The following is a 12,111-nucleotide window of genomic DNA, read 5'->3' on the forward strand; positions in this document are numbered from 1 at the left end:
GGAGGGCGAGGGGCGGAGGGCGGCGCCCGCCGGCGGTAGCAAAGTGCAGCGGGGCGGCGGCGAGGGACGCTTGGATTAGGGGAGAGGGAGGGGCGGGGGAGGCCGAGGGAGGGTGCACGGAGGAGGGGGGATGGCGGTTGTTGGGAGGGTAGGCAGCGGGGTTTTTTTGCAAAAGGATATGGACGGCGGGTTTGATTACAAACAAACTAAAGGGTCTTTTTGCAAAAAAAAACCAAGGAGCGGTCCGGATCAACCTCCTGCGACTGATCGGACGGTTCGCGTCGGGCGTCTTCTCCGGTAGCGCCATGTGTCGCTACCGGGGAAGGGAGGGCACAGAGGGCTCCCTCTCCACGCCATATAGAAGTTAGAGTACTCTGGGTGATTCTCAGACTGACTAATCTAGGTGACCGACAGTGACACTGTTGGCTCTGCAGCAGTAAAATTCACTGATCACCGCTGTCAGTTTTCGATTGGTTGCCAGCCATGGCGTTGGTTAATTTCTTGCGACGGGATGGGTGGCGGTGGCATGGTGGGAACGAAATGGCCGGACATGGCGCTGGCCATGCATGCGACTCCACCGTCGCCGTCATCGCCCATCGGGCGCCACCGCTCAACAACACGTATCGGTTTTTGACTTGCTCTAACATCTCCGGTGATGGTGGCGCGCGGGGCCCGCACGACGAGCGCGCGCTCGCGTGCAACGGCTGCGTGCGTGAGGGTGCTGTGCTGACGGATGACGCCCAACAGCGGCAGCATAATCCTTTGCCCACCAGCCCATAGATTTTTAATCCATTTTTTCAGACTCGAGGGATTGGATCTGCAGCCTGCTTCTGCTTGGAGCATTTTGCATGAATTCTCGCAGGAAAATTGCATCAATTCTGCGACAATTTTGGGAATTGCTGGGGTAGCAAAGAAACCGAAACGCGGTGAGGAGGGAGATGCTGATACAGGGTGAGTTGCTTCCATGCCTTTCATGCATATAAACGGGGATTCTTGATTTTTATTCTCGTGCACTAAAGCAATGCTTTTTCAGCATTTCTTGTTGCTCTGTTTTGGTCGAATAAGGCAAGATTTGTGGTGGCACTTGATGTGCGCCCTCGTTTTAAGCATTGCCACCAGAATATAAAGCACTGTCAGCCAACCAGGCCTGCCACTGGGACAAAATGGGACGCCACACCCGGCACAAGCACAGGATGATTAGTAGTAGCCCGGGAATGACCTGTGGTTACCTTTTAGCTGGTGAAAAATAAATCACCAGAAATACAATACATCCCTCCACACCACACAGCTCGCAAGTTGATGGATAATAAATACTCCCTCCGGTAGCTTGATCTGAAGCACCTCGCTTTCAAATTTTTCTCATGAGCTGACAAATGTGCAGCCATTGCGCACATAGTATCCAACAAACATATCCCATGACACTTGGATTACACCCCGGAGATATTCAATGCAAAGAATGCTGCTACCTTCAGGAAAAGAAAAGATATTCAATGCAATGGATAGATGAGCTTGAGGCTTGAGCATAGCAATCCTGAAGCTGTAGTGCAGGCCATGCAGAGAGAGAGAGAGAGGCCTTGCTGTTGCTGCCGGTGCCGCATAGCTGCATGGCTCCAAAAGGAGCAGGGCAGGGAGGTCATGTGAAAGACAACACGATACAAGCCTCTAATCTTTGGCCCTTCTTAGAGGAGCCGCTGCTAATTCCAATGGGGCGCATTTAAAGGTTTTAGTGGGGGAGGAAAGGGATCCTTGCAAGACCCAGAAGTGAGAGAGTGTGTGGCAGAGGAAGAGAGAGACAGAGGAGAAATAAATAAACCCGAATTCAGCCAAACTTCTCTCTCTCCCACCTCCCTTACACCTCTCATCACCGCCCCCACCCTCCTCCTCCCTGTCTTTCTCCCTCCCCCTCTTGACAAATTTTCCTCCACCCATTCCCTTCCTCCTCTTCTCCACCCACTCCACCGATCCCCCCCCCCTCTCGCTCTGAATTCTCTATCGTCTTGCCCACCGTACCATCTCTCTGCTGCCTCTCTCTTGGAATCAATCGGTTCTTGTTTCCTCCGTCTGCTGGGTTGATTCTCTCTCTTTCTTCCCGCAGAGAGGATCAGGAAACGGCAGAGGAGATAGAGGAAAAGAAGAGAAATACGAAAGAGTTTTCTCTCTAGGATTGCGGTTCTTGCGAGTTAGAAACTCTGGCCAGTTTCTGGTATGGTTCGTTGCATCTCTCTCGCAGTCTGCTCTTTTTTCTGTTTTTTTTCCTAGTACGTTCTCTTGATTTGCATGCCAAAACATTCCCTTTCTCTTGTTTGAGTCCATGATTCCTTCACAAATACTATGTGTTTTGTTTCTCTTTGGTTCCTTCATGGTTCATTCCGCCACAAGTCCATGAAACGTGGATATGCCTCTTGATGAACTGTCAATAATTCTTGTTTTTTCAGAACAAAATTCCCATGTTCATGTCTGAAAAATTCATTTTTTATTCTGCATACAGAGACAGACAGATGTCTTTGGCGTTCTTTTGTCGGTTAAATTTCTTTCCCTGCTCCCATATTTCAATTTCGCGATCGGAGAATAAACTGATCCTTCTTTGAAACCGTGGATGGCTACCTCCACCTTTTCCCTTTATTTTTGCTTCTTTTACTGCGTCCTTTTGCAAACCGATAGGGAAGGGAAATAAATGCGAAAGAAAAAAGATCGTATTTTTTGAGCGAGCGTCCACAGAAGCAATGGGGCCCATCTTGCATGCGGTCCATCTGTTTAGGTCGCATGCATTGTACATTCACCGTGCTTTGCTTTCACCCATTAAAATGCATGCATCACCACAGCTTTTTGCTTGCAACAGCAACCCAAACCATCAAGTTTGGTGCACGCGTACGCCACACCAAATGCGGCTCATGCCAAGATTGCTACAGTCACATTACTTACCCATAGCCCCCATTGGTTACTTGCTGTCCACCACTATTTGTAAAACGAAAACAAGTGTAGCAGTGACTTGCATATACCAGTAACAAACAAGAGTACAATTACAATATTTCGGAGTGCAGACAGCGTTCCTTGGGCTTTTTTGGGGGGTAGTATCGTCAGTATTCCATCTATTTAGTTTTTTTGTTTTGTTGTGTTGTTATAAAGCTCGAGCAGCTATATCTACTGCCCAATTTTTTGATGTGTTACTTCCTTTTACAGGTCCTTTCAGCCATTACTGGAAAGAGCAACCATCTGGGCTCTGAAATGCTACAGCCACAGATCAATTGAGATCTCGCTGCTGTAGTTGGACCGCAATGCAAGGGCAGAGGAATTCTATGGAGCATTTTACTGATGTTTTTGGATTCGAAATTGGATCTAGTTCAGGCAACCCAGTCATCGATCAGCAGGCATATTGGAACAATGTTCTTGGATCGGTAGAATCACAGAATCTTCAAGGCTATCAGATGAATCACAGTGATGCCACCATCCCATATGGAAATGAACCACAGCAAGATGGTACATTTCTTGGTTTCTGGGAATCAGGAGAAGCAAGTTCAAGTGGCAGTGCACTAAACTATGGCAGCTCTAGCAATGTTAAAACTGAGCATCTTAACATAGGCGGTGACCTGAGGATTGGTGAAAGGCGACTGGTAGCTGACAATGACCTTTCTCTGGATGTGGATATCAACCTCAATGCCAATGCTAATGATCTACGCGGTCAAAGTTCAAATGTTAACTGTGCCTCTCAAGGTCCTGAGCAGTACAGTGGCCGTGACCGTAATGGTATAAATGCTCAGCCATCGGACCTGAGATTACATCCATATAGGACATTCCTACTAGGTGCAGAGGAAACAGACTCTTTTACTTTGAACCCTAGTGAAAATCCTTTGGGTGATTTTTCATTAATGCAAGAAGGCATTCATCAAAGACCAGGGGGTTCCCTGGACGGTCGCCGGCTAGCGTGCAAGAGAAAAAATATCGAAGGAGCCAATGGACAGAGTTCAGCGGGTGCTAGCACAATTTTTTCCCACAGGAACGATAATGCCTTCCATAACATTGCTTCTTCAAGTTACAATCCTGCCCCTATCAGAAATTCGTCCTCTCCAAATTGCTTGCTGATTCCAAGCTCTATCGAGGATCAACTGCCAGGTTATGGAACTAGTGCTGCACTGTCATCTGGTAGCTATGATCTTCATGGAGGGATCAACAATGCTGGGAACTCACAGAGAAGTTTCCGTGCAAGAACCACCACAGCTCAACAGATTGCTCCCTGTACTGTATGGCCCTCTGCAAATGCTATCAGACTTTCTAATTCTTGGAATCACCAGCCACCTCATCCACAGAGTACATTTGATGACCCCCAGGAGGTTATTCCTGTGGTCAGTAGCCTCAACCTGCAATACCAACATCCAATGAATGCTACTGGTGTTCCGCAAGCTGCAAACCGTTACACTGGTCATGGAGCTTCATCGTCGCGAGCTGGCAGTTTGGACAACCGAGTTATTGGTAGTGAAGAGGTTCTTAGAAGGAATGTGGTGCCTACCAGCTACTCTGATTTAGTTCCCCCTACTGCAGTAGACCTGAGGCGTTTGGTGCCAGAACCATCTAATTGGAGTTCTGATGGCCGAGGCACTGCAATATCAGGAACTATTCCTCCTGTATCAAGAGCTAATACCAGTTCAACAGTTAATCCGCCAGGAGGATCCACTCACCAAAACCTCAGTAGACGCCATACAAGAAATTTGTCAGAGGTAAAGTTTTGTCCATTTTTCGCATTTCGGTTTTCAACTTGGTTTTTGTTCATCTTGTGCCTCTGATGATCTTTTATTTTTCTTATAGGAGATTGGCCGTCTATCTGGAGCACTCCGAGGTCATCAACCCCCACGCTTAAGGTCAGGGTTTCTGTTGGAGCGCCAGGGCGATGGTGTTTGGGGTGTTCCTTTATCGATGAGGGGTAGGGAAGGAAGAAGGCTAATGGAGGTATGTTGATTGGTTCTGTTACCTCTCCATTCATCACCTAACTTTTTAAGAACAAAAGGCAGAAAGGCTTTGCAGTTTACACATGGAAACATAAAAGGTATCATCATCATCATCATCATCATCATCATCAGGTGTTCTTATATGATAGCAAAGATTATACTAAGCCATCCTGGATACTAGAACTTTCTGCTTGTAAAGGTCGTCCATGTTTGTAGCTCTCCTTGTCATCTTGTGTTTGTCTAAGCAAGCCACCCTATTCTATTACCAGACAAAACTTATAGAAGCTGCTCTACTAGAAATGCTTTTACTTCATTTTGTTCATTTTTCTTCATGATCCTTTATTCGATCAAGCATGCTTCTACACGCTTTTGTAAGCCCTGAAATATTGCATATGTTTTTTTGTATCAACTATTTGCACAAATTATGTCACAGCGGTCGATGTGTTTTTTGTTTCCATTCTCGCTAGACATTTTGATTGGTCTTGTTCTAGAGAATGGGGAATACTTTGTGTGTGTTTTATAAATATTCAACAAGAAACTGCTACCACGACGCTCTATTTCCCTCTAATGTTTGGATGCAAAATTCTGTGCTATGTTATGATGCCTTTTCTTTTCTATGCTTGTTTGTTAGGGTGAGGGTGCATGGTCCATTGTCTTATGCCTATCCATAGATTTCTAACTTGTTTACTTGTCAACAGATTCGGAATGCACTTGAAATGATTCATAGGGGCGAGAATGTAAGGCTTGAGGTCAGTAACAGCAATACTCATCTGGGATTCCTAGTTCTCTATTTGCTACTGGTATTGTAGATATGGTACCAAAATATCTAAAATCAAGATTGTTCTTTTTTATTTTTATTAATGTTGGTCGTGGTTAACTTATTTTGTATTTTCTCAGTAATGAAAGATTGGTTAGTAGGATCATACTTCAGTATACATAGCGTTAAGTTTGCCAGGTGTATGTTACCCTGTATTTTTTTTAAAAAAAACGTAGTAAAAGGGAAGTACATGACCATAATCATACCAGACCTACAGTGGAGAAAATAATGACAGGATATCTACTTGCCTAAATTTCTGTATAAAGGAAATACATACAAGTCGAACATAAATTGGAGAAAATGAATTACCTACTCTGATCTACTGTAGCCCAAAACCACTATGCATTTATTAAGTGTTGTAATTTTATTTTTAATTTACTTAAAATAAACAGGTCAAGATGTAACAATTTGAAATGTAAGGTCTCAGACATACAACCTGAGCAAGTAATAAAACTGAATCAATTCAAAGTTGTTGAGTGCCCTTGAGATTTTATCTGCTAATTCTTGGATTTTCTCCTTATTTCAAACCTATTCTTGAACAGTCTATCTTCTACGGTGGTGTTGACATTCATGACAGACACAGGGACATGCGTTTAGACATAGACAATATGTCGTATGAGGTTTGTATTCCATAGTGAAGCATTATGTTTTATCTTTGCCAATACAAATTCTGACCACAAGATGGTTGCCTTCTTTCAGGAGTTATTAGCACTCGAGGAAAGAATAGGAAATGTTAACACTGGCCTCAGCGAGGAAGCAGTGATAAAGCTGCTCAAACAAAGAAAATTTTCATCATGGAGACTGAAAGCATCCTTGGACCACGAGCCATGTTGTATCTGCCAGGTATTTCATATACTACTGAGCTTATCAGAACTTATACCTTCTTCAGTTGGCCGTAGGTATTTCAGTCAGAAACAGCAAGCAGCTTGAATGCTTTTAAGTATTTGCATTCTGTTTTTATATTGATCGGACATTAACTTGGGTCTCTTAAACGATCAAAATATATTTGATTGAACAAAGGGTAAATGAGCAAGTCACATCTGAAGTTGTGAAGTTGTCTGGTAGTACAACTAGATCTTCAAAAGTGAATAGTGCCATTCTGGCAAGTCTGGATGTTCATCAACTAATTGTTTGAACCTGTGGAACTAAGAATCAGGCAATTATCTGTGTTATCCTTCAGATACCTACGCCCTTTATTTCCTTCAGACCGATCAAAACTCTACTAAGTTCTAGTATTGACTTGAATTCAGAGTTTGAGACCATACAACTGTTTATCATTTTTAAGGGGAATGAACTCAGCAATAAAACTTGGTGTAGTGACTTATCCAGATTGCCAGCATCGTTATAAATTATGTGCATTAGTGTTTGTTGTCTGGTTTGCATTTCATTCGCAAGAGTCAAATATTTATTTTGGGGAGAACATTGCTTGGTTTGTCACTCGCATGTTCCCTGAAACTCTGGAAGATGCATTTTTCTTAGTTTCCTTGCTGTAGTTACAGCCATGACATAGTATTGCTTAGGGAAGTAGGGCTGCAGGGTTGCTTGCAAATGCTTCTGCATAACTTGGAACCATTCCTCATTCTTAAAGCAATGAAATACTAGATAAAGATGAGCAGGGGGGTTATACACTCATGTTCGTTCTCATGACCTCATCCAGGAGGAGTATGTTGATGGAGACGACCTTGGGAGTCTTGACTGCGGGCACGACTTCCATGCTGGCTGCATCAAGCAATGGCTGGTGCTGAAGAACGTGTGCCCTATCTGCAAAAGCACGGCATTGAAGACCTGAAACTGAAAGGCTCGTCAGAGACACCCATGTTCCATGTTCGTTGGATCGCAAGATCATTTACCGATTCGTATTACTGTGCTTTTTGGTTGGGAAATTTTGGCATTCACCTTCGGTTGGGAAAGGAATTTAAAAAAAAAAGAGAGAGAAATGGTCCCTGTAGACTGCTGCTGCAGTAAATAATCCCTGGAATATGTCTCCCTGCATTTAACCAAATATTTATGGCTGGCATAATGGATGTCGTAGGTTTAAAAAAATCTTCAACGATTACATGCTGCCGCCTCGTCCCATGATTTTGCTTGATCTGGATTTCACGTGCTGATGGAGCCAGCGAAGAAGCTGATGGTTCCTTGTTTTTCCATGAAGGATTCCGCTTGCATTCAGACTGAAACTCGTTTGAGATCTCTAAACAAGCAAGGCACGGCGGCGGCGGCCGCCTCGGCGCTGTGCGAGTTTTCCGGGGTGGCCTTGGACGGTCCCCAAGGCCACCATGCTTCCGTTGGCTCGTTGCACCTGCACTTGTGTTCTTGTCGGCGACAGGCGCGGCGGTGCCGCGCGGAACCGGCACGCAACGCAACTCCTCGGCGGCTGGGCGCCATCGCTGTCCTCTTCCGTTAGTTGTGGCCACACACGGCGCCGCGGCCGCGCCGGTGCCATCTGATGGGTACCCCCCGGCCCCCGACGCCGCACAACTGGACGGAGCACGTCCGCCTCGGTGTCACGGCGCGACGGCCAGGTTCGGAGTTCGGTCGCTGTATTCTCACCGGCAGGGTACCGTCCCGTCTCATCTCTCCGCGAAGTTTTCTTGATTTTTCAAGCTTGTGCCACTTTTTGATGGAGCCGCAGGTTTCTGAAGCCTTCATCGATCAGTTCTTCTTTTCTGAAGATCCGGCGTGTTTGCACGCAGATCTCTGAAACGGTTGTGTTACTGAAGTTCATCATCGCTTGGCTAGTTGAATGTATGGGCTTTGGTCTTTTACGGACTGGGCTTTGGTTCCTGAAACAGGCCCAATTCTGCGGGCAGCCGCCCCGAAATCCGTGGGAGCAGCAGCAACCAAGCCGGCGGGCGGGCGGCGGCGGATCTTGTGTGCGGCTGACGGTGCGTGCGCCCGAAATGAGGTTGACGGAAGACGGGAATTGCTTTGGTTGACACGACGACTTGCTGGTTCCGTGGGTGGCGTGCTGGGTGTGATCGGGAGGCTGCCAAAGTGGCCGGAAAGGGGAGCCGGTGGCCACAAGCGGCAGCTGCGAGTCGCCTTCCGGCAACTCTTTCCCTTTTCATTCGCGCAAGTGCAGAGGCTGGTCGTCGTCTCCCGTATGGAACTGGAAGGGGGAGCTGGGTCTGGGCGGCTATGGAATAAAGAAATCTGGAAGGCGAACGTATCCAAAAGGAGATTTCATACTTGAGTAGGATTAGAAAATTTAATCAAACAAAATGAAATTTGTGCTGAAATCAATCTTATTATACAAACGGCTCCATGCTTGCAGGTTGTAGTATTGTAGGACTTGCAAGGGCTAGTGGCAGAGGGCGGGGGCCGGCGGTCCTCCCCGAGCGTGCGGGACCTAAGAAGAAGCGGCAGTTCACTGTCCCTCCCGACACTTACCTATGAGAAGCAGCAGAGCCGTGGGGGACACACGCGAGGCAGCTGCGGCAGGTCAATGAAAACCGCCTCGCTGTCCTCTCTGCTCCTCCGGTCCATATTTGCATTACTCCCCGGCATGTGCCGCTCTGATCGATCGGTTGCGCTAGCCTAGCCTTCCTTGGATCGTGCGTCCCGGGACTCCAGCCAGGCCCATGAAATGAAAGCCAGAGCCACGCCACGCACGACGGCAGTTCTGTTCAGATCCGAGCCCTCTCCCTCCAAGGGCGCGGGCGCACGGCCCGCCGCCGCAGCATCGAGCTCCGGGTGGCGGTGGCGGCGTCATTGAGCTAACAAGAAGCTGGTGGTACTTGTCATGCGCGACGCGACGGTGAGGGAGGCTTCCGTTTCGTCGCCTTCCCTTTCTTTCCATCCAACGCATACGGTGGCCTAACACCCACCCAACCCAACCCCACCCCACCCCAACCCCGGCGACGCGACGCGACGCCATCGTCAGACGCACCCCATGCATGATGGATGCAACGCGGCGGGCATCGTTAGCGCCGGCCGGCACTGTCGCTCGCCGCGCCCTAATCCTCCACTACCGGACCACTACCAACCCGCTCGCTGTCACGGTTAACGATCACTAGCTAGTAACCGTTGGCACGCGCGGCCGGCCGGTCCATGGTTGCTGTGCCCATCGTCGGCGCCGGCCGGCCGGCCGGAGCACGCGAAGAAGCAAGCGAGTGCGGCGGGTTGGCGGCCTGACCTGACCTAACGCGGATTTGCGCACCAGCCGACAACTAATCACCCGGATAAACAAAGCAAAGAGGCGGAGCTGACGAGCGAACAACTGGATCATGCCAAGCGGTAATAAAAAGAGGATTAAGAAAAGCGAGGGAGGCCCGGCCCGATCCCGGCTTGATTAATCTTTCTTTAATTAATCGGCGTAGTGGAGTGCTAATGAATCGCGGCAACTGCTTATCTACTTGGAAACACAAGAGAGAAGTAGAGAAGAGATGCAGATGCTCCGGGAGAGAGACGATGGATGATGACTTGTTTTTGTTATCACTGTTTACAGCTGTCCTTTCTGACGTTCGATCGGAAAGACCGCCACTTGTGGCCGGCCGCCTCCGTCTCCGCCCACGCCGCCCAACCAGCTGCACACCTCGTGCTTATCCACAACGTACCGATCGAAAACCCTTCCGCCCCGCCGGCGCCACCGACCGCCGCCGCGGAGGACAATTGATGATGGCGTCGCGGGGCGGGAGTGGAGGAGGGATGGACAGCGCCGTCGTTGACGTTGAGTCGAGTCGAGTCGAGTCTCGCGCCTGCCTGCCTGCCTGCTGCTTCACTCGGCGTCGGAGCTATCGGGGCTGGGCGCCCGGTTGAGATCCGGGTTCTTGGCGCGCCCGCTCCAGGCCGCGCGCTGCTGCTTCTGCTCCTGCTGGCGCTGCTCTTCCTCGGCGTGCAGCTGCAGCTGCGGGAGGCCGTGGTGGCCATGGTGATGGTGGTGGTGGTGCCTCTGCCGCTCGCGGTGGTGCGGCGGCGCGACCATCATGCCGGTCTGCAGCGCGTCCACGCGCGACCCCACCTCGATGGCCTTCTTCCGGATCGACGCCGCGGACAGCGTGCCGCCGTCGGGCTCGCCGCCGCGCGCGGGCTCCCCGCCGCCCTCCACGAGCCCCAGCGCGGGGATCTCGTCGGGGAAGTTGAGCCGCGCCGACCGCCCGCGCAGGTAGAACACGGCCGTGTCGTAGGCGCGCGCCGCCGCGACGGGCGTGGCGTAGGAGCCCAGCCAGATGCGCGTGCGCTTGTGCGGCTCCCGGATCTCCGCCACCCACTTGCCCCACTTGCGCATGCGCACGCCGCGGTACTGCCGCCGCGGCTGCATCTGCTGGAGCGGCGCCGGCGCCTGCGTGCCGGCCGCCATCGCCGCAGCCGCCGCCGCCGCCTGCTCCTCCATCTTCACCGCGGCCGCCGCCAGCGGGGCCATGGCTGCCGCTGCTGCTGCCGCCGCGGCAGCCGCTGGCGACGCCGCCGACTCCTCGCTGGAAGAGCGGTACGCGCCCTGCATGAGCGAACAAGCTAGCTCGCCGCCTCTGGTAGCTGCTGCCGCCGCCGCCCTCTCTCCTCGCTCTCTCTCTCTCTCTCCTGGTGGCTGGGCTGGGCTGTGTTGCAGCAGCAGCAGCAGTGGTATGGTATCGGCAGGCAGCTGCTTTTGGCGCTGGCTGCTCTGCCCTCTCGGGAGGGCTATCTATTTGCTGGGTGGTATTTGTATTGGGATTTTGTGGGTGGAGGGGGGTATCATTAGAGTTTGGTTGGGACGGCGTCGACGGCAGCAGAGCACTGTACTGTGGTGTTTGGAAGGAAGGGAGCCTCATCCACCGGCACAGCCACGAAATTGTTAGGTCCACCGGCTAACTTGCATCCGGACGTCGGACAGGTCGGAGCGTACGCCATGCTACCCGGAATGGGCGACAACTGTGCAAACAATTTTTGTGCCGTGCTATATACTAGCTGGTGTGTTAGCCAAATAATTCACATTATAGGCTACCGTTGCGTAGGTATTATCAAAATCATTGCTTCATTATGCTCTCCCTCTTTCATTTCTTTTGTTTTGTTTCCTCGAAAAACTTTCAAGAGCAACAACGATTTCACTTCTGAGCTTATATATACACTCGCGGTTGTCTTCTACCAATATTTTTGTTGCCACGTATTAATCGAATAAGTCGACACAGATAATGAATCTGTCATTCCTTAGTGCTTGCCGCTGACCTATAATGCGCCCTAGTTTTTTTTTAGCGAAACATGATATGCCCTAGCCTAAACGCCTAGTTAAGATTTGTTTTGTACCTGAAAGTAATGTGAATCTTGGATATGTACTTTTGGTTGGATTGTAAAAAAGGCGAGTCAGGAAGTTATTTCTCCCCATTTTGGATATTTTAATTATCTATATAACATCATTTACAAATTGAATATTAATTG

At 49.5% G+C, this 12,111-nt stretch overlaps 2 protein-coding genes across 2 annotated transcripts; one reads left to right on the forward strand and one right to left on the reverse strand.

Annotated features, from left to right (window-relative positions):
• Nucleotides 1-1,748: 1,748 nt before the first annotated feature.
• LOC120641979 (probable E3 ubiquitin-protein ligase HIP1) lies at nt 1,749-7,818 on the forward strand. Its single transcript, XM_039918333.1, has 7 exons — nt 1,749-2,203; nt 3,181-4,712; nt 4,801-4,941; nt 5,639-5,689; nt 6,300-6,377; nt 6,457-6,600; nt 7,415-7,818. Exons 2-7 carry the CDS (start codon nt 3,276-3,278, stop codon nt 7,544-7,546), a joined length of 1,983 nt encoding a protein of 660 aa, XP_039774267.1. The 5' UTR covers nt 1,749-2,203; nt 3,181-3,275; the 3' UTR covers nt 7,547-7,818.
• A 2,190-nt stretch (nt 7,819-10,008) lies between these two features.
• On the reverse strand, nt 10,009-11,390 carry LOC120641980 (ethylene-responsive transcription factor RAP2-10-like). The gene has a single exon (XM_039918335.1). It carries the CDS (start codon nt 11,198-11,200, stop codon nt 10,475-10,477), a length of 726 nt encoding a protein of 241 aa, XP_039774269.1. The 5' UTR covers nt 11,201-11,390; the 3' UTR covers nt 10,009-10,474.
• Between the last annotated feature and the right edge of the window lie 721 nt (nt 11,391-12,111).

This window comes from Panicum virgatum, chromosome 7K (genome assembly GCF_016808335.1).
Source record: "Panicum virgatum strain AP13 chromosome 7K, P.virgatum_v5, whole genome shotgun sequence".
Classification (NCBI taxonomy): Eukaryota; Viridiplantae; Streptophyta; class Magnoliopsida; order Poales; family Poaceae; genus Panicum; species Panicum virgatum.

Excerpts from the sequence above, each read along its gene's own strand:
- LOC120641979 (XM_039918333.1), top strand. The coding sequence starts at position 3,276 with ATGCAAGGGCAGAGGAATTCTATGGAGCATTTTACTGATGTTTTTGGA. Across the intron at positions 4,942-5,638 it reads AAGGAAGAAGGCTAATGGAG|ATTCGGAATGCACTTGAAAT; the intron begins GTATGTTGATTG and ends ACTTGTCAACAG. Across the intron at positions 6,601-7,414 it reads AGCCATGTTGTATCTGCCAG|GAGGAGTATGTTGATGGAGA; the intron begins GTATTTCATATA and ends GACCTCATCCAG.
- LOC120641980 (XM_039918335.1), bottom strand. The coding sequence starts at position 11,200 with ATGCAGGGCGCGTACCGCTCTTCCAGCGAGGAGTCGGCGGCGTCGCCA.